The sequence below is a fragment of the Hippoglossus hippoglossus genome, chromosome 1 (assembly GCF_009819705.1).
Source record: "Hippoglossus hippoglossus isolate fHipHip1 chromosome 1, fHipHip1.pri, whole genome shotgun sequence".
Classification (NCBI taxonomy): domain Eukaryota; kingdom Metazoa; phylum Chordata; class Actinopteri; order Pleuronectiformes; family Pleuronectidae; genus Hippoglossus; species Hippoglossus hippoglossus.
The window spans coordinates 11,517,955-11,542,623 of NC_047151.1; the positions used below are offsets into that span (position 1 = coordinate 11,517,955).

Consider the following 24,669-nt stretch of genomic DNA (forward strand, 5'->3'; position numbering starts at 1 on the left):
TGATGGACTTACGTGCTTCGGATGCATTGGCCATAACAAACAGTACATTTGAGTGTTCTGATCTGATACCAGGACACCATAGGGCTAGGACTGATGATCAACCTGGAATTATTAGATTTTTGTATGTCTTGTTTTGTACGTGGGGGAGAACTGGATTGGATGGTGGGGGAGGCTGTTGGACAGACCTGGGAACACCTGGCTGAGGTCCTCAACTCCCACCTCTGGAAGAACCTTTCATGCATCTAAGAAGAGGCTGGGGCATGCAATCTGAGTTCAAAGCCTCCATTGTGGAAATGGCAGCAGAGAGTGGCAAACAGTAGGTTGTAGGGGGTTGTCATGGTAGTTATGGAAGGAACGAAGGAAGGACAGAAGGAAGCCTATTGGAAATGATGGGTCTGGGAATCTACTGAAGCAGCAGGTGGCTGCTGAATGGTTTGGAGGCCTCCAGCTCAAAGGTTGCGAAAACCGGAGTGTGGGAAGCTCAGTTTGGCCAGGAGAGGGCTGTGCGAAGGAGGCAAAGTTTGGAGGATTGAGGGAAGCCGTACTCATAAATCTGGTAGGGATCTCTGAGAAAATCAAGAGGCTCATTGGGGCTTCAGGTTTGGATGAGTTTTGATGTTAAATTATGCTCATAGCTGGAGTGTCTTTTCTGACGCGTCTTTTCATTATCACACAGATTAGATTATTGTGGTAACACATTGCTCTGGATTGTTGAACCTCATATTGAGGAGTATTGCAAAATCCAACAATGGGACAGTGGACCAACTCTTCACCCTTGTAAGATTACTGGAGGGGTCATGTGAGGTTGCCCACCAAGTGTACTTTTGATAAGACTTAACAACCGTGTCCCTGGGGGGGGGGGGGTCCTGTGAGGGGCACTATGTCACTCATCTGATTCTAAAATAAATACAATGAGAGCTTTGTCTCTATTGTTGGAACGAAGTCAAGCACATTTCATAATAGTGCTAGCTTCTGCCAGGGTTGCCCCTTGTCACTGATCCTGTTTGTGAAGTTCATGGACAACCACCATGGTGACGGTTTTTGGTTGTGCCCAAATCAGATCACCAATATGAGTGGATCAAATTAGTTTCCCCCTTAATATAGCTTGGGTTGAACCAAAGGGTAAGGAACTCAGACCCAGAATAGGCTGAGGAGACTATATATCTCATTTGGTGTGGGAACACAATGGATCACCCAGGAAGAGCGGGAAACATTGCTAGGATAAGAGATGTCTGGACTAACTTTCTTAACTTGCTGTCATGTGACTCAACCCAACATAAGCAGTAGAAAAGAGATGAATGGATATATACACAAAAACCTCCTTGAACCTCCTTGACTTTTCTTGTCTTACGTTGCTTAACCTTTGAAAGGGGGCATTGGGTAAGACTGGAGGGGCAATCTTCCTGATATTAGAGTTTGTGATGGCTAATGGAGATGGAAACAACATCAAGATATGTCATGGTATGTATAAGAGAGTAAACATATGACAAAATTAAGACATTTAACAAAACAGAAAATGAAGTGACATGGGGTAATTAAGGTGAAAGCAAAGAGCAGAAACATATCTCAATGACAGAAAATACATGACTAAGAGGAAAGAGCAAGAAGAGCAGAAAAGTCATGCAAAAGGAGTGGGAAAGTGTGACGGATAAGGAACTTAGGATGGAGATGTAAAATACTCCATAACAATACCAAAATAGTCATGGCCATCAGCTGACTGACTCTGCCTATCTACATGTTGGGTTCCACCCCATAACATGGGCTGTCAGCCTTAGCACCCACCTGAGGCTTAATTTAAAGACTGAACTAACTTTCCTCTTCTCTTTATTATTCTCGTTGCTTCTATACTGGGGAACTCAACATTTTTGGGAACAGACAATGTGGGAGGGAAAAAACGGCATCTGATACAGCTGTCATTATTTGTGAATACATGTTTTAACTAGACCAGTGGAAGGAATCCGACAGTATGTATTTCATTTGTCTTAACCAGGCTGGTGGAGGAAAGATAATAGAGGCAGAACAACATTTTCTCTGTCAGCCCAGTGTAAGTAGGTGCATAAAAACAATAAAAGAAAATTAGACAGAGCACAGAGAAAATAAACAGCGAACAGCAGCAAAATATTTAAGGATCAAATATTACAGAGACACTGAAGGGAAGAAAGAAGATAAGTAACAAGTAAAATATTAAATCTAAAATAAATAAAAATTGTGAAAATCAGGAAATTTATGGGGAGAAAGCTGGTGAATGCAAGGCTGAAGCACAATTATTTGCATTAATTGTCCAATGGAAATTAGGTTTGGAGAACATAGTCACTACTCGGTGCAGATTAATGTGGAAAGGTTAAACTTCAACATTTGGGTTTAAGACTAGAAGGGAAGGAGGGGGAAGGCCTTTCTGGTATAGATTGGTCCGTTAGCTAGCCATAGCTTCCCACAAGACTGAACCATCGTCTGATTTAATTGTAAGTTACCTGTAGAGCTAAACCAAAGTACTCACTGATGTCTGTTAGCCAACTGGTAACCAGAACTACTAACCCAGAGTCCTTGTTCAGTCCGTGCTGGCAAGTTTGTAGTCCATCACCATATCCTAACAAAAGCAGGAGTATGTTTTCCCGAACATTTTGGTCAAACAGTGAACACAGAACCTACTTCGTTTGTAAGAGTTTGCTGTTCTCAAGCAACCCCCAAATGTAATCCTTGTGACTTTCAGAAAATCAACAATGGCAGAAACAGCCACTGAGGGCCCTGGAGGGACTGTCCATCCATGACCATGAGTGGTCTTCGCATCAAACCCATGAGCTAATCTCGCTGGCTTTTCCTCCTGCCGAGTTATCCATCATCTTGACTAGCAATAGCTACTGACCAATCCATATTAATTTTGTCGGTGAGGTGGCATCTCACCGCTCTTGTCCATGTTGATTCAGTCCTTTGGCTGGCATTAGCATCACAGCAAGCTACAGTCCATGTTGATTTGGTCTGTTAGCAGGCAGTAGCTTCCCGCCCAAGCCGTAAGCCACATTATTTGGTTGGTTAACGGACATGAACTCCTCACCATGCTACAATCCATGTTGATTCGGCCTGTTAGGTGGCATTAGTATCCCACCAGGCCATAATTCATGATGATTCAGTCTGTTGGCTAGCATTAGCTTCAAACTTTTAATAGTCCATATGTCCTCGGTGTCTTTCAGCTTCGTACTTTCAGCTCCAGAGACAAAAGTTACTAGTGGTTTGGCAGGTAGAGCCTTTCTCAGCTGGGGACAGGTAGAGCTTTCCATTGGCGCAGGCGCACAGCTCGTAGACAGTCTGTTTAGTGTAGGTGGTACCTGCAGGCGCCCCCTCCAGGGGGTCCACAGCACTGCCAAGGGGGATGTTGCCCAGTCTGATGGTGTTGGCATCTAGAAAGATCTGCAAACATGAAACAAAGATGATTTAGAAAAAATGAAAGCATAAGGAAGAACAATGATAAAGAACAAAAGCAACACAACAAAACAATACAATTATAAATAAAACATGAAATAGATACATAGGAGTTGATATTATGGCTGTAGGGAACTGAGCTCACATGGATATGTGTCTTGCCAAAGATAATACATAGAAATAAAGACAGCAAGAAAGTTACAAAAGAAGAAAAGAAACTGGGGTTGTGCAGTACTGAGAAAGAGAGAGCAACTGCTGCAGGGGATGTGACTATATTCTGTGGTTGACTGGGATTATCATCAAGAAAGATATACACAGACAGAGTGGTAATGTCTATTTAGAATGGGAATCTTTTGATGAAGAGGCAGAGTTGGAGTGAATCAGGCAGAGGGCAAGACAGGTGACGAGAAAAGCAAGAGAATCAGTAGGAGTGTGGGGAAGACAAAGAGGGAAAGGAAGACACAAAGAAAAAGAAACACACTGCAAACAAAGCCAACATTTACAGCAGCTGATTTAGAACGATATCATATTTGTGTTTTTCATCAATCAAGTAAATATCAACAAACTATAAAATGCTATTTGATCCTTTTGGTCAATTTTCAATAAACAAGTGGCTTTATCTTAGAATTTACAAGACAAGACATAATCTTAAAGAAAAAAAACATGCAGCTTAAATTAAGATAAAACATCAGGTATCAAGAAAAAAACATTTGATTTAATCCACTTCTTTCGTTTATCTGTGCAAAACAAGTAAAGTTATATCAATGGTCATTTGTGCAGTGTTTGACTTTAATGCACGACTGGGTTGCAGGCTGGGTTTTTGTATGGATGCAATATACAGAGACAAAACTTTATTCCCAAAAGAAAGCACAAAGAACTACGTAAACTCACCCTGACTTTATGAGAATAAGGACACATTTGAGGATGTATGGCCATATCACCAACTTAATTTTAATTTTATTTACTGGGGTCCTAGGTGTTCTGACTTTGTATCCTTATTGGATTAAATCCCATGCATTTGGTTGTTTGAAGGCCTTTTTCTGGGGTTGATTCAGGTCTGCAGTGTTGTACACTACATATGTATATCCATTATACCTGAGAGTAGATTAAATCTCAGAATCTTTGGACTGTTGGACCGACAAAACAAGACATTTCAAGATGATACCTTGATGTTTGGGATATTATAATGAAACCTTTTGTAGACAGAATGAGAATCTGCAGGCAAATCTACAAACTGTTTAATGAGTGTAATTGTTGGTTTAACTTAAGGCCTTTAATGCAGTAACTGCTTAGATACACAGGAAGTCAGGGGGGCGGGTGGTCAGTGTGATCCCATGGCTTCCGTAGGACAAATCCGACAGAAACAGAGTCTGATGCAGTACATCCGCTCCACAGAGCAAAGAGAGCTAACTTAAATTACAGCAAAGTATTTTTTTGAAATTGAAACAACTGTCAACGAGAATGAGAAACTTTTCTAGAGCAGGACGGAGAACTAAATGAAAGAGAAGAGGGAAGGCCTCCATCCCTCCGAGTCCTCACTTCTTCTTGCATTCCTTCAGCCTACTTCTCTCGTCCTCAGATGGATACATGCTACATTTCAAATGGGAATCATTACAAAATGGTGTTTTCTATTTACTACGTCACCTGCATTTATTTACTCTTCAAAGTTTAACGGAACTCTGCTCTCTTGCTTTTCTCTGTCTCACATATACTCAGACACCCCAGGGCAGGACGGTAATCTCAGCAGAGGGTTGACTCTCCACTATTCACCTACTATTTTTTAGAAATGAAGAGAGAAGAGGTGAAAATGTGTGTCGAAAATAGCTGAGTGCAACAATACAGAGGAAAATGGGAAGAAAAATGAGAGAGAGAGAGAGAGAGAGAGAGAGAGAGAGAGAGAGGGAGAGAGAGAGAGAGAAAGAGAGAGGGTGGAAGATGGATGAAAGAAGGATGACAGAGAGAAAATGTAAAATCACAAGTGGTTGGAAGAATATAGGAGGACATGAAGAGAGGGAGATGAGATGCATCGAAGAAAAAAAAAGGAGAAGAGAGCTATGAGGGATTGAGATACCCCAACAGTGAGGAACCAATTAGTGTAACTAATGATTTCATATTAGCTGACGGGGCACTTCTCAATCTATATAAACAACACACACACACACACACACACACAGCATTATGGAACAGCGCAAAAGTGAGACTCAGGTTGCCTTTAAATATCTGTGTAGATAAAAGCTGTACATCTATAAGCCATTAACCTTGAGATAGATAGGAAGGTAATCAGAGCAGGTCTAGCCCTAAAGCTGGTGCCATCCCTAATAACTCTGAGGCCTTCACTCAGTAACATACTGTACCTTTATACAAGGTCTCCTGTACTATTACTTACGAAGGTCTTTGGTGCTTGAAATACTTTGATGGTGTGACATTCAGTCGATACATACATTGCCTGATAGATGGGAAATAACTTATAACAACAAAGAGTCGTGATTATGTAAAGTGGTTAGCTCGCAGTGAGAGAGCAACAAGCCGATTGGCAGATGCAGAGCGGAGTGGACGGGCTGGGACGTTTAACCATGTCCTGGATGTAGACTGGGCCCGATCTGTTCGCAGCTCGGTACGCAAGTACTAGTGTCTTGAAGCGGATGAGGGCAGCCACTGGTAACAGGTGAAGGGAGCGGAGGAGCCCACAAAAAGGCAACACAGAGAGCCTTTTTGAAGTTACTGTGTTCAGCCAACTCATTAGCCTCCCATGTCCATCGGTTTTAATGATGCTATAGTAACAATGAAAATGGGACATTTCAGGGCCTATGGAGAAAAAAGAATATGTGCACTTCGCTCCCTGTGTACTGGGAAAAGGAAAATATCACACTACAATTTCTAAATGTCAAGGTATCCCTTTAACAGGTCCCTGGTGCACACCTGTCATCTTCCCTTTGGCTCCCCAATAAAAGCTGCCAGGGCTCAGTTATAGCCTTACAGAGGAAAGGACTCAGTCACGGTTGGCAACATAACCCAAATCTAATTCCAGCACCCTGCTTGCCATGGCAACAAAATCCTAAAATGAACTTGGGCATGGCAATGGGATGTGAGAATGAGGAGATGTGTACATGAATGTGGAAATGCCAATGAAATTACTGGTTTCTCTTCCATAACATTGGAAACATCATGGCTTCAAAACACAAACGGGGGGAACAGGGGATGGAGGGATGAAAACAGTGTGAAGATGGAGCAGGAGGAGAGACGGATGGAGAGACCAACCAGAAGGGAACAAGAGGATGCCAATTATGAGATTGGACAGAACAGACAGATTAGTAGGTAGAAATTGTAATTTACAAGGAGGGATGGAGTGAGGGAGAGATCAATAGAAATAGAGGTGAGAGGACAGCGGATGGAAAGAGTGAGATAGAAATAGATGGCTGCTGGGTAGTGGGCATTAAGGACGGTAGAGGAAAGGTGGAGGATGGACAGATGGATGGATGGATGGAAAGAGGGAAGGAAAGAGGAAGTCATTTGTTGTTGCTTCAGGTTGGATTAGCGCTGAGATTCAACCAAAAATGAATGTGTCTGTATTAAAGGGGACATAGCATGCAAATTCCACTTTGTTAGTGCTTCTACAGGTTAATGTGGGTATCTGGCATGTCTACCAACCCAAAAACTCTGGGGAAAAAACACTTGCGCGTTTTGTTATAGTTCCTCTAAGTCAGAAACGTCATGCTTGAGCGACTCGATTGCGCTTCCTGGGTTTTGTGTCGTAACAAGGAACTGGAAGTCTCCCTACATGGTCTTGGCCCACCCCCCCCCGTCCCCCCACACTCGTTACTTCCGGGTTTACACCGGAGGCAGCGAGGCTGCGAGGCTGCGAGGCAGCGCAGCGCCGTTCCCAAGCGGGCAGCCGCCGGGCTGTTCACACGGGACGAGCATTTCTCCGCTGGTCAGCCCGCGATTCACTCACATGTGGCATTTGTCTGGATCGTTGGGACTGGGAGGCTGCAGCAGCTGCTCGGGCGCGACCGCTCGCTCTCCCGTGCGTGAGCTGGAATTTGTGTCAGCGCCACACAGCCAGCAGTGTGGAAGACTTCCGCAGTGTTCAGCTCTACTGTACGCCGGGTTACAGTAGTTCCGCCGGGTTACAGTAGTTACGCCGGGGTACAGTAGTTACGCCGGGGTACACCGAACGCGGAAGCACCGCAGCGAGGCAGCGCAGCGCCGTTCTCCAGCACGCAGCCGCCTGGCTGTTCACACGGGACGAGCATTTCTCCGCTGGTCAGCCCCATAGACTGTATATATAAGGTCAGCCTGCGATTCTGCTTTCTCCGCTTGTTGTTGTACCCGTTGAATGTCGGGGTTCGGGGGTAAATGATGGTCTTCATAGCCCCCCCCCCCCACCCCTCTCTTTCTCTCTCTGTCTGTCTGCTTGTGTGCTTGTAGTGGATGGGCAGAGGGGGACATTTAATTATGTGATTGGGAAAATTAAAACTCCAGGACAACAAAGGGAATACAAAGTATGGGATGCATATTTGATAATTTATATCATATAAAATATGTAATTTATATCGTTTAAAATCATGGGGGGAGGGGGGAGCTGGCTCATTAGCATTTAAAGGAACAGGCACTCAAAACAGGTCACTCTGTGGAGGGCTGTTTTAGACAGGGTAAAAAGGGTGCTGTTTTAAATGATCCTTGTGGTATTTTGACCAAAGTATGTTACAGACATTTCATTAAGACCCCAAGGAACCATATCAACTTGTGGTAAAATGGGCATGCTATGTCCCCTTTAAGTCACCCTGTTGTTAGCAGCATATGAAGTTGTGTACACACAGACACATATATTCATACACATTCATGCATAGAGCTTTTATAAATCGGTGCTTTGTTTCTACATATATTCAGTGACTTGGCTGCATTGTACTTGCATGTGTGTGCCTACACTGATACACCTCTCAATAACATAAGCAAAACAAAAGAAGGTTCTATGGTTGCATAGGTGCTACCAGCCTAGAGCAACAGTCCACTGAATCATGAAATAGGCTGATACAACGGAGTATTAGGGCCATAAATGGTAATTTTATGAAAAAAAGTCACAATATTGCGAGTATAAAGAATAAAAAACTGTATTTTGGAATAAACAGCAAGGAGAACGCGCACCTGCCGGAGTTCCACTCCTTTCAGGATCCCAAATCTCATTGGCTCCTGAAAAACCCAACATCATACAGATGCAACCAACAATAGCCTTACAGTCGACCACTAGCAATGCCATTTTGGCAAAAAACGACTTTATTCTCGTAAAATTAGGACTTTATTCTTATATTATCAGCACTTTTTTCCATTAAGTGGCTCTAATACTCTGTCGTAAGGTGAGAACTGTATTCAAAGATAAGATTTTCTTTCTATTAAATCATTAGCAGCAGTTTATTGTCCACATGGATGCATACATACTAAATTATATATTATAAGAAAATGTGTGTTCCTGTTTGTGTCTTATATATTCATGCCCCTCATGCATTTGCATAAATTGACCATGTTTGTGGGTGGCTGGGTTTGTGCATGCAGCACAAATGTGTTTGTGTGTCTAAGCCCATCTCTCCGCCATCAGTTGAGCAGGAACGTGGCCCTGGCGTCAAGGAGATGGGAAACATGCGGGAAGCAGCAATTATAGAGGGTCAAAACATTTTCATGGATGATTTCCTTTGGCACAACTGAGGAATGGGCAAAAGAGGGTGGGAGGCGAGTGAGCTGTGGGAGAGGACGGGATGGTGGCAATGAAAGGATGAGCTTTTCCTGGAATGAAAGGCAGAGGGAGGTGGAGGGAGAAAGACGGCAGAGAAGAATAAAGGGTTAAAGTGTGGGAGTAGGTATGAATTTCATTAAGGGAAACTATGCCTACAAAACACAACTATTTTTCTATGACAAGAAGATAATGAGTTGTTATTAACGTCATTAAACACTAACTGACTGCAATAACATGTAAAAAACAAAAGACTAAATTATTGTTCATAAAGTAGAAACCTGACTAAAAATCTATATTTTCATTGACAAGAATGAGACCAGACCATGTTCAGACGAGTAAGTCAGCAGATCTCAGTGACCAAAACTGGATCAAACCTTTGACTAACATAAAACTGAAATGATGAGATTTACCCTTTAACACTAACACAGACCTTTGACAACATTAAAAAAATGACAACATTTACACTACACTGGATTGTGCTGGGACGGTCGTTTAGAATAGACCAGAGGTTTTCCTATGAAGAACCATACATGTTTTATAACATCCTTCAAGGGCCATACTGACTTATTGAACATAACTTCTCGAATGTAATGGCTGAGACTGCTTCTCTTCGGTGAGGTGTCTGATGTCAGATGGTGGTGCTGGTCAGAGCAAAAACAACAAGTTCACACAAATCCTCAGCTGTGACCAAGCTTTGCATGGTCTGCAGTAATTCCTTCCTGTAATCAGACTTCAGAATCCCAGGTTCAAATTTGAGTAGATGTGCAGTGTTTGTTATGTCTGTTACTTTATGACTTTAAAATATAATATTTTTTATTTTATTTGTGCCATTTTGTTAATCTGCTCTTTAGAACAATTTATTTTGTCAGGTTGCAGCAGCTCCATGGAGGCAATAAGGCTCCTTCAAAAACTCCATCCTTCTTGCTAAGAAAGTTAGTAAAATAAACCCAGGTTTTTCTGTTATTTCTTTCTGTTGACTGATTTGTTGCATCTTGCATTATAAAGATAACTTTGCCCTTTTGAACTACAATAATGATCGGCCATTGCCATTGCTGCTAATGTTATCATTTGTTACAATTTTGTGCTCTCTTTATCGATTCTGACCTCTTATCTCGTACACTTCAGTAGGGGAACTTGAACACGCGCACGCGCACACACACACACACACACACACAGCACTTAAAGTCAATATCAGCGCTGTCTGATCACAGTTGGGTCTTCTCGGATCAACTCGAGTTTTACACATACTGTTTAACAGAATTGGACCTGGATCTGTTTGCCCCTTATAAAATGTGGATCGCAGCCGTATGCCGTCCTGCAGTTTGGCTGGATCCTTGAAGACCTCAACAGTGGAGTTTGTTATGACTGCCTGAATGCAGCCTTTGTGCCTCATTTTATCAGACTCTTTCTTTGGGGCTGTCAAGGCCAATCAAATATTGCACAGACTCAAGGCTTGCAGAAGTTTAACTTGATCTGGAACCAAAGTGGATTAGACAGAGTCAACTTTAAAGTCTTTGACTGAGAGGATGGAGGAAGTGAGGAGTTCAGAAAGTGTGACAGAGGTTGAAAGGACAATAGAAGTCCAATCTCACCAACACAAACACTCAACTACACAGAGTTCTGCACAGAAAGACACACAATTCAACCTCTATGTTGAACTAGCCTCAGCTCACACTGCCTCCCATCCAGTTTTCTTTTTCTTGCCCCCCACCCCTGCACTCACACACACTCCAACAACACAAATAGGAGGGGGGTTGTGAAGCTATCAGTGTATTACACAGACCATTAGGCTTGTTGAATGGACAGATGCCGGAATGGGAGCTGACAATGGACTAAATGACAGAGGCTGGAGAGAGACAGAGAGCATAGTAGCCCAGATGTAGCTGAAACATAAAGCAATATTAGTCTGTTCAACTGTACTACCCGTACACACACACACACACACATACATACACAGACAAATGTGTTCACACAGACACAGGGAGCTGGGAAAAGACACAGTAATGCACTTAAACACACATGAAAACACAGGGATTGAAGCATCCTCAGAATATCGAGAACATGAACACTGTGACAGAAACTGGGATAAAATAGAGAGACGAGCAGCCAGAACTCACACACAGTCTGTCTGACACACACACACACACACTAAAACAACGTTAATGATGATCGCCTCAGGCAGCGTGAAGTCTAAGTTAATGATTTTTCTGATGTTAATCACACCTTCTGAAAAAGATCCCGTTCTCCCAGGGTTTTAGTATCTACATCCATTGAGGTGTTATCTTTTGAATAGCATCATGAAAAAGTAAACAGAGCGGCTCGAGAGAGCTGCGACAGAGTGAGTTTACTCTGTGTGTGCTCACAAATATGCGCTCTAATGTGAATGTGCATATTTAGGTGTTTGAGTTGTTTGTCTGTGTTTATGTGTGGGTGTGTATCTTACATGAGAAAAGTTGAAGTCAATGTACTTTTGTGGTTTTGTCTGTTTAAGTGGGTGCAAACTGTATGTGAGTGCTTATTTTATGTGCACGTTAGTGTATATGTGTATGGTCATAAGGCGACCACAGCATGATAGTGTACGACAGGGAGTTACCCCCTGCCAGTATTCTAATTCACTCACCCTTGTGTCTGAACCGCAGGTAAAACAAGAAGGGGTGAGGAAAGCGAGCTAGTCCCAGTGTACCACACCAATAACACCTCCAGGCTACAGCGTTTTAATAAACCCCAGCATTGTGTCAACAAGCAATAAAACTCCATGGTAACCCAACTTTGTCAAAAGTTTCTGTTAACCCAATTTCACCTCACTGCAGTCAGCTTTGGTGCATATTGTGAACTCCTCGAGGCGAAATTTTTCATGTTGGGTATCCAGAGTTTTCTTGCATGTCTGAAAGGACTTTAAGCTAATGATGACACAAGTTGTTAGCAACGCATTGTTGTTTTATAGAGTAATCTAGCACGTTTGCACATTTGATTTACTATTCAAAGTTTCTATGTTCTATTGTTTCTTATCTGGCTACATAACAGCTTCTATAACCCACAAAGGATACTCACCTGTTTTCTAGCATCAACAGTACGGAAATATCGCATGATATTTAAATTCACTTCCTTTTAATTAGCTCTGTCAGACCACTGTACCACCCCCCCCCCCCCCCCCCTCTTCCTTCATGGTGATGACATGTGTTTGCCTCTTGTTTCTGAGTTAAGAGAATAGCTGGGCCCCTACAACCGATATATATATAAATGAATAGTAGCAAATTGGGCCGGGAATAAGAGCATGCATGATGTATATGGTGTCCCACAGAGAATATGTCTAGAGCCATTTTCACTTCCTGTGCAATGTGCAAGCGAAACAGAGATGTTTGAGATGTCTTCCTCATTTTCACACACAATAAACTCCACACTTGCAGCTCGTAAGTGGTCAGGCCGAGGCCTTGTAGAACCTGCAAACTTTTCTGTGAGCAACAATAATGTGCGGAATGATGCTGACAATACGTGTAATCTGCATGTAAGCAGTGCTCGCAAATTGCTTTTGTGTAGCAATAGTCCCCGTTGTTAACTGGACCCCCATGAGCTGTGTCCTTAATAAAGTCTCAATTGAAGTGAAGTGGCTTCTACCAAACACCCACAGGGGCAAGTCACCAGAAAACCTGCAAGTGTTGCATTTACAGAGAAGACGACATACTATAAAAATAAATAACGCTCTCCAAAGAAATGGTTTGGACTGGGCGTTGCTCTGTCAGCAGTGGATTACTACCAAAACTTCATTTAATGGTCTCCTGTGATTTACATTCACATGAAGGAGCTTCTCAATATAACCACAAACCACTACAGTTGCAACTTACGTGAACTACTCCAGGGCATTTAGACAGTATTTGCCGAGCGGGTTGCAGTATCACTCCCTTGGGAGTATTATACTGGGCTGTCTGCCTCTAAACAAACAGCAAATAACATCAAAATGTAATCATTTTGCAGACTAATTGGTACTCCAGCATATCCCACCGCACTGGACCTTTTCCACTTCAATGCAAATGTAGCCCTCTGACACTATAAATGTATTAAGGAGGAGAATATTAGATTTCTAACCCTATGACAAGGATTTGGTTTAATATTAAAGCTATAATCCAACAGACACTCTGAGCCATCGGTTGAAACAAAACTCATGTCGCTGACTTGTAAAATCTTTAAAACCAATTTTTCTGAGGTTATACGGCTGACAACTGGCACAGATTGAAACATGACAGACACTCAGCAAATGCAGGTTCCACATTTCAGCTTGCAAGGAAATCAAATCAGACAAGACGTTGGCTGTTAAAATAAATAGCGTGAGAGGCAAAACAACTTCTCTCCTGTAAATAAAGAGGATGAGTGCTGCATAGAAGTTGCCAGAAAGACCTGCAGATGTGGTACGATGAGACGAGTAGAGGAAAGGATGGATTAATTAAAAGTTTAAGTAAAAATGAATCAACAAAGAGACAAGAACAGAGGCGGTTCAAGAGCGTTCAAAATCGAAGGGGCGAGAAAATGGATGGACAAGCAAAAAAAGACAGAGCGATTGAATAAGGGAGAGAGCGAGAGAGAGGGAGTTGATAAAAAGGTAGTCGGAGGACTACAGGAATCCTGAGAGGATCTGTCAACTCTTGTTGGCTTTGATTTTAATGGAAGCCAGGGCTCCCCTACCTCTCACCCATTTGGCCCTAATTCCAGCACTGCTTTCCAAACTTTTTAAACTTTAATGGCCCCTTCTTAAGTGGCAGCTGCTGACAACATTGATTTGGCTTTAAGCCTTGCTGTCCTGCACGCCTTTATTTTCTACTGCAAAATCGACAGAAACATCTATTTTCTGCCATCCTCCTGCGCCTCCCACTCATCCGATCCTCCCCTCATCCTCCCTTCATCTGCTCCCCTTTGTTCATTTGATGGTGTCAGCGGTCGCGGAAGCTTTTATGAGAGTGGATGAAATGGCAAGCTATTTGGATAAACTCCTTTTAAGGGATGTATATATGGTTTTTGCTGCCTTTGAAAATAAAACAGACTAAGTTGGCACAGACAGAGGAGACACTTCCTTCACAGCCCATGTGAGATGTGTTTTTCGTTGCGCGCCACACTCAGATGCAATGACATGGTATTTTCGTGTTGTTGCTCGATGAAACACAATAAGTGTATGTATTATGAAAGGTTATAAGGAGATCCTCTTTTTTGTTGCTTCAATTAGCGATAGACATTACTTAATTTCTTCATCATTGATGTCCTATTGATTTGCAGGAAAAAATAGAAAAATAATACTTAACTGTTGAGAAAATCTTGTAATTTTTCAGTTGTTTATGACCTTTAACATGCCAATTGTCCAACTCAATAATTCAAAGTACAAAATATTATATTTTCCCTTCTTAGATGTGTTTTGGTCAAACTGATGCGGTTTTAAAATCCTTAGAAAGCCCATGTCCAGAAAGAGGAGAAGTTTCAGAGGTTAAAGAGAGGAAAGCTGCAGCAGGTTATGTAACATGCAATTAGCTACTGACCTGCCACATCAAGCAGTGAAAGGATTTCAACCTTAGATACAAAAATAATAAGTAATAAGTAAAGAAAATGTCACTGATTATTAGAATTTTCATATCTTTCAGAAAAGCTGCTTTGGAGTAGTATGTGTCACATCGACAGAAGTCAAATGTGAGTCTCCAACCTCAAGGATGTCCTCATATAAAAGGACCCTTATTGAATAGATTTCCTGATGAGGAAATTGCGCTATTGGGTACCACAGTCATAAGAAACGACTCAGGGGTATAGTGTGATATCTCGAGAAAAAAGCCAGCACACGGCTGGGGGGGGAGCATGAGGTAAGATGGGAAGATGAAAAAAGCAGTGATGATGTGGCTGTAGTGAGTGCTCCTCTGTCTGTATGCCAGTTTTGATTTGTTAAACTCTGCCTTTCAGATGTCTTCTCCTGTCTCTTCATGTCTGTTTATGTCTCTGCCTACCTGTCTCCGTGTCTTTACAGATGTTGAAGACAACAATTAGCTTTTCAAAAGGCAAAACTCTATATGTGTAAAGATAGAAGGCAATGATTGTCAGGACAATGGTCTGTACTCTCAGGGCCGAGATGCATGCGTTAGCATAATGTGTGAATAGGGTGAGTTGAAGCTGTTCCCTGGTGACAGCATCCTTTTAGTGCTTTAGAATTGAGCTAGGTATACTCATGAATAAGCATATGAATAAGAATGGCTACAAGTGAAGCATCAAGGGACATAAGCTATGTTGACAGATATTGATTGAAAAAATAACTCTTGCAAGAGTTATAAAAAAGTAAAAGGTAAGTGTGGTAAGTGTGAGGGAGCTTTGTGCAGATAGACATGAGGGAGGAAAGAGCATTTAGAGTTTCAGAAACAAAACCCAGCAATTGACTTTAGTTGACCCTGTGGGGAATCACACCTTTCTTTGGCTCTCCTCTGCCAGTCAGAGGTATGGGTCACCTTCGGGCTGATAGGGATTCATTATGATGAATAAACAATGAATAATATGCTCTGCTGTTACATTCTTCATAGAAACGTGAAAATATACATTTTGTGAAAATCATTTCTACCTAATCAAAATGTTATAATCTTAATATGTGTATAACAGATTTTTTTATCTTAACCTGTGGCTGTTTCAAAAAAGGAAGTGGAGTACACATTAATCTAATTTCTTCAATAAAGGGAAATTTGTGATGTAAACAGATACAAAATACTAAGATCTAACCAAAAAATGATTTAGACCTTTAACCATACTTTGGTTCAAGATGCAACATAAATTTGTTGGTTAGTCTGGTGAGTACTACAAATGAAAAATGACCCCTCGTATGAAAGCACTAGAATACTTATCATTTGGAGAATATTTTCTGTCCTCAACTCTTTCAATAAAAATGGTTTTATTCCGAATGGCAGTATTAGGGGAAGTTCATCACATCACTATAATTCTCAATCCCTCACATTGCCCAGTGTAATTACATGGGCCTTTCTAAGCGAATGTATTGCTGATAAGGCTTCTAATAAAGTTGTAACGTAGTGAAAAGAGATTTTTTTTCTGGGCTGAAGTACAAGGTGACGAGGCTGAGCAGCAGAGCACCAAAAGTCATTTATTTTGTCAAGCCTTTCACAGAATCAGGCCTTGCCAAAGGGCCTCAGCACAATCATTGTTACACACGGCTAAACGCTATTGTTCACCATCAATAGGAAGACATCTATTTACAATACAGAGGGGGGGACACAGAGCAGGAAGACAGAGCAGAAAGACACAAATGAACACACGAAACGGAGAGAAAGAAAAATGACAGAAAGGAGGTAAAAATTATAATACCCCCTTCCCTCCCTTTTCCCTATGAAGTGACAGCCGCAGTGATGTATAACCCTGGCAGTGGAAAGTTAATTAGATAGGCTGGGTTACTTAGAGATGAAGGACTGGGAGGCTGAAAGGCAGAGGAGGGAGGAGGAGGATGAGAGGCAGGTGTAAGACAAGAAAGTAAAACAAAAACAAAGGGAGGAAAACAAAAGAAGATGGTAGAGATAGTGAGACAAGTCAGGGAAGAAAGAATAAGGTACGGGAGCAAGGGAGAGATACAGGACACAGGGGGAAAGCGAAACGGGAGGAGAGACATTCTAAGGGTTTGGCGCAGAAGTTTAATTAAGAGGCAAAGGGCCTAACTACAATTATGTTTTGCCTTTACAACATGAATTACAACAACAGTCTCGGCCTCTTTTTGGCATCGTCAACCCTTGTGCTTGGCTCGAGGACACACATTAACATGTCATGTGCACTGCTGGGCAGGTGACTGGACGTCCGACCTCCATCACTTTAGACCAAAAGAATGGGACAACAACAAATTTCGATCTGCAGACTCAGGCTACATCAACACAACTATTTTTAGTATTTGTAGTTTTAAAATACATCACTGTCGCTATGTTTACATGAAGTTTTTATGTGCTTGAAATGGAGAAGTTTGGAAAAGCTGCTGTTGTAATGTTGTAGTATGGTCGGACAAAAAACAGGGACATTTGGTAATAAAGACACAGTCAGCTGCATTTGCTCAGTCATGACCTAAATACCAGTTCATCATCACTTCCACTTCATCATCGGTCTGGAATCCTACCTTTCACCATTATTGTGTCTTGTTCATAGTATTTTCTGTAAGTAAGCTACCAGCTGCAGAGTAGACAATCTGCTTCCTGGCTATAGCGACGCACACATGCTCAGTGTGTGTTAGCGTGGACGAGGAATTTTACTGATACGAAGCTAAAAAAAAATTTGCGTGGACAGAGATCATTTCCGTTTCAAAAGGCTATTTTAAAACTGAAAAGGAGTATATGGATGAATAGGCCAGTGTTTCACTGTAAGACAGCATTCGTTCACGAGAACCAAGACTAGCCTTGAGATTAAAGTACTTCTGGATGCTCCTTAACCTCCTAAAGACCTGTAATCTTGTTTGTGTAAACAAATCACCAGTCTATCACAAGGATCACACACACAGAAAATCGCCTACATGCATTTGGAAAACAGAGCATGGATGAGAATGGGCTAAACTTGCCTGCAGCTGTGTGCTGAAATGCTTATTTTGTTCCCTGAGTTTAATTATTTGTCCCCTCAAAATGTTTTATTCTCTCTGTCATTGCCCCTCTGACAGCCTTATGGAGCACTTTATGGCAGTTATATTTTGATCTTCAACTGAGATACATGGGTATCCTTAGACCCTTTGGGAGTCTTTGACATCCCCCAAAAGTATTTTATGGCATAAGAACATTTTTTGCTATAAAAACCTTAATACTCTGGATATTATCTGGTTCATAAAAACTCAGCTGCAAGATTCTGGAGTGGCCTTGGATGGATGAAAAAAAAAGGGTGCTTGTTACTTTTTCAGCAGTCAGTCATTTTGCTTTCGCCCAAGCACTAGAGAGGTTTTACATCGGATATTAAGGAAATAGTGAATAACATCTGCATAATAGCTTTACAAGCTCTAAATGTCAAACATTTAGGCTTATTTATTGTAGCTTATTTAATCTTAGTACCTCATAAATATATTAGAGGACCTCAAGTGTTATTAGTGTCTAACTTTATGGTGTTTTTTCTACTGTACTTTGCAACTTTTGACACCCAGCTGGTTATTTAATAATATGCATAAAGATATTACAGGCAGAAAAAAACGCTATTTTTTCTTAAATATAGTTTCTTTTAGTTCATAAAATTTTGCTTTTTACTCCCCTAACAACAAGTAGAGCTTCATTAAATTGTTTTTATTCAGCACTATAATTATCTCACTGCACTTTTGTATACTCTCTACACAGCACTCCACAGCTTCAATACACTGTATACATTATGCCTGGCTGGACACATTCAATCAATATTTGAGGAGTCCACCATCTACTGTTTATCGGACAACCCCACCTTATTATTGTGTAGTGAACTGCATGTTCTTCATTTAATGCAGAGTTCCAGTTCCTCGATATAAGGATGACACTGTGTACTTTTCAAAAGAAAGGCAGAGTGGAAAACAAAGATAAGAAAGTGAAAGATAAGGAGAGGAGAGAGAAATACAAGAAGAGCAGAGGACAAAAAAAAACGAGGGTGATAGAGGATAGGAAATAAGAAATGAGCTTAGACAAGGAGCATCAAACTTTTACTGTTGTTTTCATAGACTTCTGTTATCAGTGTGTGTGTGTGTGTGTGTGTGTGTTTGTGTATTTGAATACACACCTAACCAAAGGGGCACTTTGTGGTCCAGTCATGGTTTTAGGGTCCAGGTTAAAATTAGGTTGTGGTGTAGGACAGGGTATAGGGATAAGGCGTGTAGTTGTGATGGGCAGGGGTAGGATAAGGGGCAAGATAATATATTATGTCAATGACTTGTGCCATACAGGGGTAGTGGAAAAAAAACTTGTGCATGAGTGTGTGAATTTGTGATAAAAGACAGGGTGTGTGTGACTGGCAATGACAGTGAGTGCGACAAACAAGAGGTGCCCACTTTTCTGTTAATTACTCAGTTAATGACACACTGCTCCAGCAGACATGCAACATGCCAGGCTGATGAGCATTTGCACACACACACACACACACACACAGATAATGGCTAAGTCTGCTATGGTGCTCACAGAACATGGCAGGCTGCAAAGCACAGATCTTGACAGTGAGATAGCAGTCTAACAATAATACAGACAAAAACCCTGACGTGTACACACACGCACACACACTGAACCACTCACACACACACAAATGCAACAGCAACTGACAAGGAACCTCATCAAACCTGCTTTAATGAAGTCACATCTCCCAAATAGAAGAGGGGAAGAGGAAGGAGGGATGAGAGGAGGAGGGGAGAAAAGGAGGACAAGGTCGCCTGGATTGATGACGCTCATTAGCCTAATAAGGTACTTTAATGAAGTAGGCCCAACACTATAGACTGCCACAGACTCTAGACACACACACACACTACATTGGCTTTGCTAGTATGTGTTGTCGCCTTTTACACACAAACATAGCAACATTTTTCAGCTTTTCTCATTCACACAAAACCACAAAAACACACAGACACATACTAAACTCAAACATACTGATTGACAAACACACAGCCAAACAAAGCTGTGGCTTAAAACACACACCCACCTCTCCTTCTGACGACTGCAGGAGAAGGTCTTTCCTACAGGACGCTGTGAAGTCTCCCACTCCTGCGTTGATCTCGATACCTCTGGGGGCCTCAAGGGTAAGAGTCCGAGTCGGCGACTCCAACCTGAGAAGCAATACAACACACTTGAGTAATGCTGGATGAGGTGGCAACAGTGCAAGCACGGACTTGCACAGACACTAGTATGAGTTGTTTCAGCCTCATGCTTTAGCCACCATTAGACTATTACCACAGGATCAATAATGAATCGACTGTGAACAAGGTTCTCAATCCCCCAGCTGCTCAATCAAAAGCAGCACAAAACTATGGTTGTGCAGCTAAAGCTAATATAACAAAGGAAAAATCAGCACTCCCTGATTAAAGGTTTAAAGACCTCCGCGGAGTAAAACACCCTGGAATTGCATGATGTAAAACATGAAATAGTATGCTGCCTTTTGAATTCACAAATTGAAACTGAAAACTCTTGTTTTTTTCCCCCATTCAACATGTTACAATACCTTTATAAACTTCCTGAATAATGTTGGATGATGAGTAAAGGTCCTTCTTACACCACCTTCTACAACAATCTACACTATTAACACAATGTATAACAGTGCAATACAACATTTATACAACCAGTGACAAGTTATATATTTTTATCATTTAATGAAATTTGACAATATTCCAAGTACCCATTATTGTCTAAATAACCACACTCGTAAAGGTGCTCTGTGACATGGTGAAAACCTTTTAGAGTTTGCAGGCTCAGTGATTCAAGGTGCTTCTCTTGGAAAAACCTCTTTAGGATATGCACTTCTTTCTTTCTGATGGGGATCAATACATTTTTACAATACAGTACACATTTTTAATGGTATTTTTATAGTGTCATTGCTTGTGTTTTATTCTTTTATGTGTCTTGTATAAAGAGCAACCTAGGGGCAGGCATTGCAATCTATAAATGCTGTGGTAAGTGGCACTGGTCTATGTTACATAGTTGTTGCTATAAAGAAGTTCATGAACTGAAGAGACAGCAGTAGAGGACAATGGTGGCAGAGAACTCTTTCAGGGTCGGATTTCTGTGGTTTCAATCCCAACAAATCTTTGGTAAGTGATTCACCTATGAATTTAAGAAAAGTCTTCCAAAGAATTTCACATTCATTCAAATTTCAAGTGTAAAAAGGGTTAAATATCTTTCAAAGTGCTTTTGATCATCTGAATTGAAGGATACAGCTTTATACTTGATACTTGATTCTTTAAAATTGTTAATGTGTAGTAACAGCTTCCTGTGTCTTTGAGAAAACCTACAACAATTAGTATAAAGAATAAAGAACTATTAGACTGCACTGCTCGACAGTGCTTTGGCCATGGTTGGTGTCAGTCACTGTCCTTGGAGGGGTCAATAGCTAAATCTGTGATTCAGAGTTGAAAACAATGAGATGATTAAACAGTTGCTGGTGTTAGATTAGCATTGTACTTTGCTATTGGGGAAACTGGCAAGTCAAATTCAATAAAGAGCCCTTTCGGCAAAGCAGGCAAAATTTCAATTTATGAAGTGTTAACAAGATATTACACAATTCACACACAAAAGATCTAATCAGGAAGGAAAATGCTTGGCTTTAAGGGCACTGTTTCACACATGCTTTGCTCAAGGGCACTTTGGAAGGTTAATCTCCCAATCACCACTGTGAGGGATCATGCATATAAGCCAAAGGGTATATTAACAGAGCTCATGATCTACGTCCAGTCCGCAGCCAAAAAATACACATCAACAAACATTAGTGCCTTAGCCCAAAGCATTTTGGCTGAAAATGTTCATACCAAGCTCCTTTAAAAAAAAAAAAAAAGTCCTTCACTTTACTAGACTCCCCAGGATGAGGACAATGTGTACCCTCCTCACAGGTACTTTGGGGAAAAATAAATCTACATTTCCTGGTTTCAATGTGAAGTACGAAACATTAGCAGACAGAGAACAGCTCCCTTGGCACTGGTTTTCCATGTTTGGTTGCACCCAAGTAATGAACACGCAAAACAAGATATTTCTTTTTCAACATTGCTCCTTCTATGCTACAGCGTTTATTTATAGGGTGTTTACACCATCATTGGCCAATTTATTCTATTGCAAGAACAGCTCACCTTCATTAGAAAATACTCACATCGACTGATTGACTGAGTTCATTCCATGAATTTTAAATCCAAATAAATTTGGATTTTAGACTTTTATCTATTTCGTGAAAATAGGCTGAAGTAGAGGATTAGTGTCCAGATAAAGGTTTTCTCAGAATTTAGTGTCACCCAACTAATTTCCTACTCTGGAAATGGGAGTTTATGGGTCTGTATCAGACTAAATGACTTACAATGTGCTATGTAGCCTACTAGCATGTAAAAAGTCTCCATAGCGTCCAACGCAAAATATCTTCTTCTCTTTTTTCTAGACCTCTACAAATTCAACCATGTCTCCAGTCAACATGTCTGCGTTTGCTGTTTGTCAGAACAAACTGTGGTATTTATTCTGGGTTGAAGGTAAAAGTATTGCAAATGTAGAGCAGTCGTGAGGTGGATTAAAGGTGAGGGGAGGTTTGCTGCTGTGAAATGCTCAGCATCCAGGCAATATAATAAGTGTTGGAGCCAGACACTCCACATCGCGCCTGACTTATTGATCTGCACAAACAGAGCATATGCTGCTGCAGAGGTTACGAAGAGGAGAAACCAATAGACAGACTGAAAGACAGGTAGACACGAGATTAAAAGAGTCGGAGGGAATGAAAACCTTGTCCTATTAGTCATTATCCTATAGTTTAGCATGTGTAATGGGGTGGGGGAAGTTGCTGGTCTAGTCAACAGGAGTGAGGATCTTCGGGTGGTTTGACAGCTAAGGCAATTACAGTGACACTGCTGCAGGCTGAAACCAGCTCTGATGGGCAGGCACACACATACTGTGCATTCAGAAATTCTTCAGACCCCTTCACTTTTTGGACATCTTATTATGCAGCAGCCTTATGCTATAATCATTTGAATTCATTTTGGTTCATGTCATCTATCTACACTTAATACCCCATAATGAATAAGCAAATCATTTTTTTTTTTAATCTTTCGCCAATTTATTAAAACGGAAAAACTGAAATCTCAAATTGACCTTAAGTATTCAGAGCCTTCACTCAGGACCTTTGGCAGCAATTACTGCCTTGAGTCTTTTTGGATTTGTGGATTTTCTGCCATGCTTCTCTGCAGATCCCCTCAAGCTCCGTCAGGTTTGATGCAGACCATCGGTGGACAGCCATTTTTTAGCCACTCAAGGACACACAAAGTTTTCTCCAAGCCACTCTTGTGTTGTCTTGGTTGTGTCCTTAGGGTCATAGTCATTACACAAGGTAAACCTTCAGCACAGTCTGGGGTCCTGAGTGCTCTGGACTATGTTTTCAGTGAGGATACTTCTGTACTTTGCTTTGTTCATCTTTCCTGCAACCCTGACCAGTCTCCCTGTCGTTGAGAAACACCTCCGCGCCTTGATGCTGCCACCAACATGCTTCACTGCTGGGATGGTATTGGGCAGGTGATGAGTGGTGACAGATTTCCTCCTGACATGCCATTTAGAATTGAGGCCAAGCTGTTCAGTCTTGGTTTCATCAGACCCATAGGTCTTGTTTTTCAAAGTCTGAGAGACCTTTAGGTGCTTTTGTTTACATTTAACCATGTATCATATCTTCTGATGATCAACAAAGTAAAAAACAGGATTAATAACCTCAACTTTAGCCTCCATCTCTAAGTCGCTCTGTCAAATACATAAACAAACATACAATATGAACACTGGCCACATCAGATTTCTGCTCATGCCCCTTCATACTTGTGCTTTCTCATGGTGCAGATAGCAGGAGTCTGAGACGTTATCTTCGCAATTGATTATTATTAGAGAACGCTGTCTTCCCTACCTCTCTGCTTCCAATTCTTACATTATTCCTCCCTTTCTCTCTCATGCCAACAATCCCCAGCCCACTCCTCTCCCTCATTGATCTGTTTTGACCTTCAGTCGCGACAAGGCCACTTCATACAGCCTCCATATTTGTCCAACCTGACAAGATAAGCGAGACAGAAATACATCAACATGAAAAGGTTTTTATCTTAATTCATTTAGGGGGGGAAACAGGGGGGGTGGCGGTGGAAAGTCACTTCATGTATTTCTTGTTTCTATTAGGTTCAAAAACTGACTCCATCTCTGAGGCAGGGCTGTGTTTGTATCACTAAATATCTGCTGTATTCAACTGACAGACAAAAATACAAAACTTCTTAGGAGTTTTTGAACTGTTTTATCAAGACACTGGAATTGGACCTAATCTCTGGTAAACCTATCTCAATGTTGTCAGTCACTGTTGCCTCGGCTTAAGCGATATTAGCGGAATATGTATTTATCTGACTTTCAAGTTTAATAAATAATGACATGATTTATGATAAAAGTTGTGTTCATAAAGAAATCTCTTGTGTCTGTTTATGCAAAACTCTTTATACTTTATTTCAGAGATTATATTCTAAATTTGAATCCCAAAATGTATTCACTGTAAAAAATCATAATATTAACACTGGCTCTGTTATCTTCAAGTGTCCCAGTAAACCATGACAATGAGCTTGCATGCACAATACCAGGACCCTGAAACAGCTAAATGTAATTTAGCCATCATTAATTCATCATTTACATTTGTTTATCTACATCCGATTAGATCATGGCCCATTTAAATTATTTTATCACATACTGAGAGCTCACACCTCAAATCTGTTATAGATGCATATGAGAGCAATTGCTTCTTATTTGAAGTGTTACGTTCCAGCTTCATCTGTGGCATCTTTTTAAACTAGTGGTTTGAAACATTTTAAATAAATACCATAAAACCAAAATGCCAGCTTGCTTCTAGTC

The 24,669-nt window shown here is 41.2% G+C and overlaps 1 protein-coding gene across 2 annotated transcripts in view; it reads right to left on the bottom strand.

Annotated features, from left to right (window-relative positions):
* Positions 1 to 1,212: 1,212 nt before the first annotated feature.
* Positions 1,213 to 24,669, bottom strand: part of LOC117769814 (zeta-sarcoglycan) — a 317,874-nt gene continuing 294,417 nt past the window's right edge. For both annotated transcript variants that reach the window (XM_034598967.1, XM_034598960.1), the window contains exons 7-8: positions 19,769 to 19,892; positions 1,213 to 3,405 (exon numbers count right to left, since the gene is read on the bottom strand). In XM_034598967.1, the coding sequence (XP_034454858.1) occupies positions 3,199 to 3,405; positions 19,769 to 19,892 (331 nt within the window). In that variant the 3' untranslated portion in view covers positions 1,213 to 3,198. The remainder of the gene's footprint in view (positions 3,406 to 19,768; positions 19,893 to 24,669) is intronic.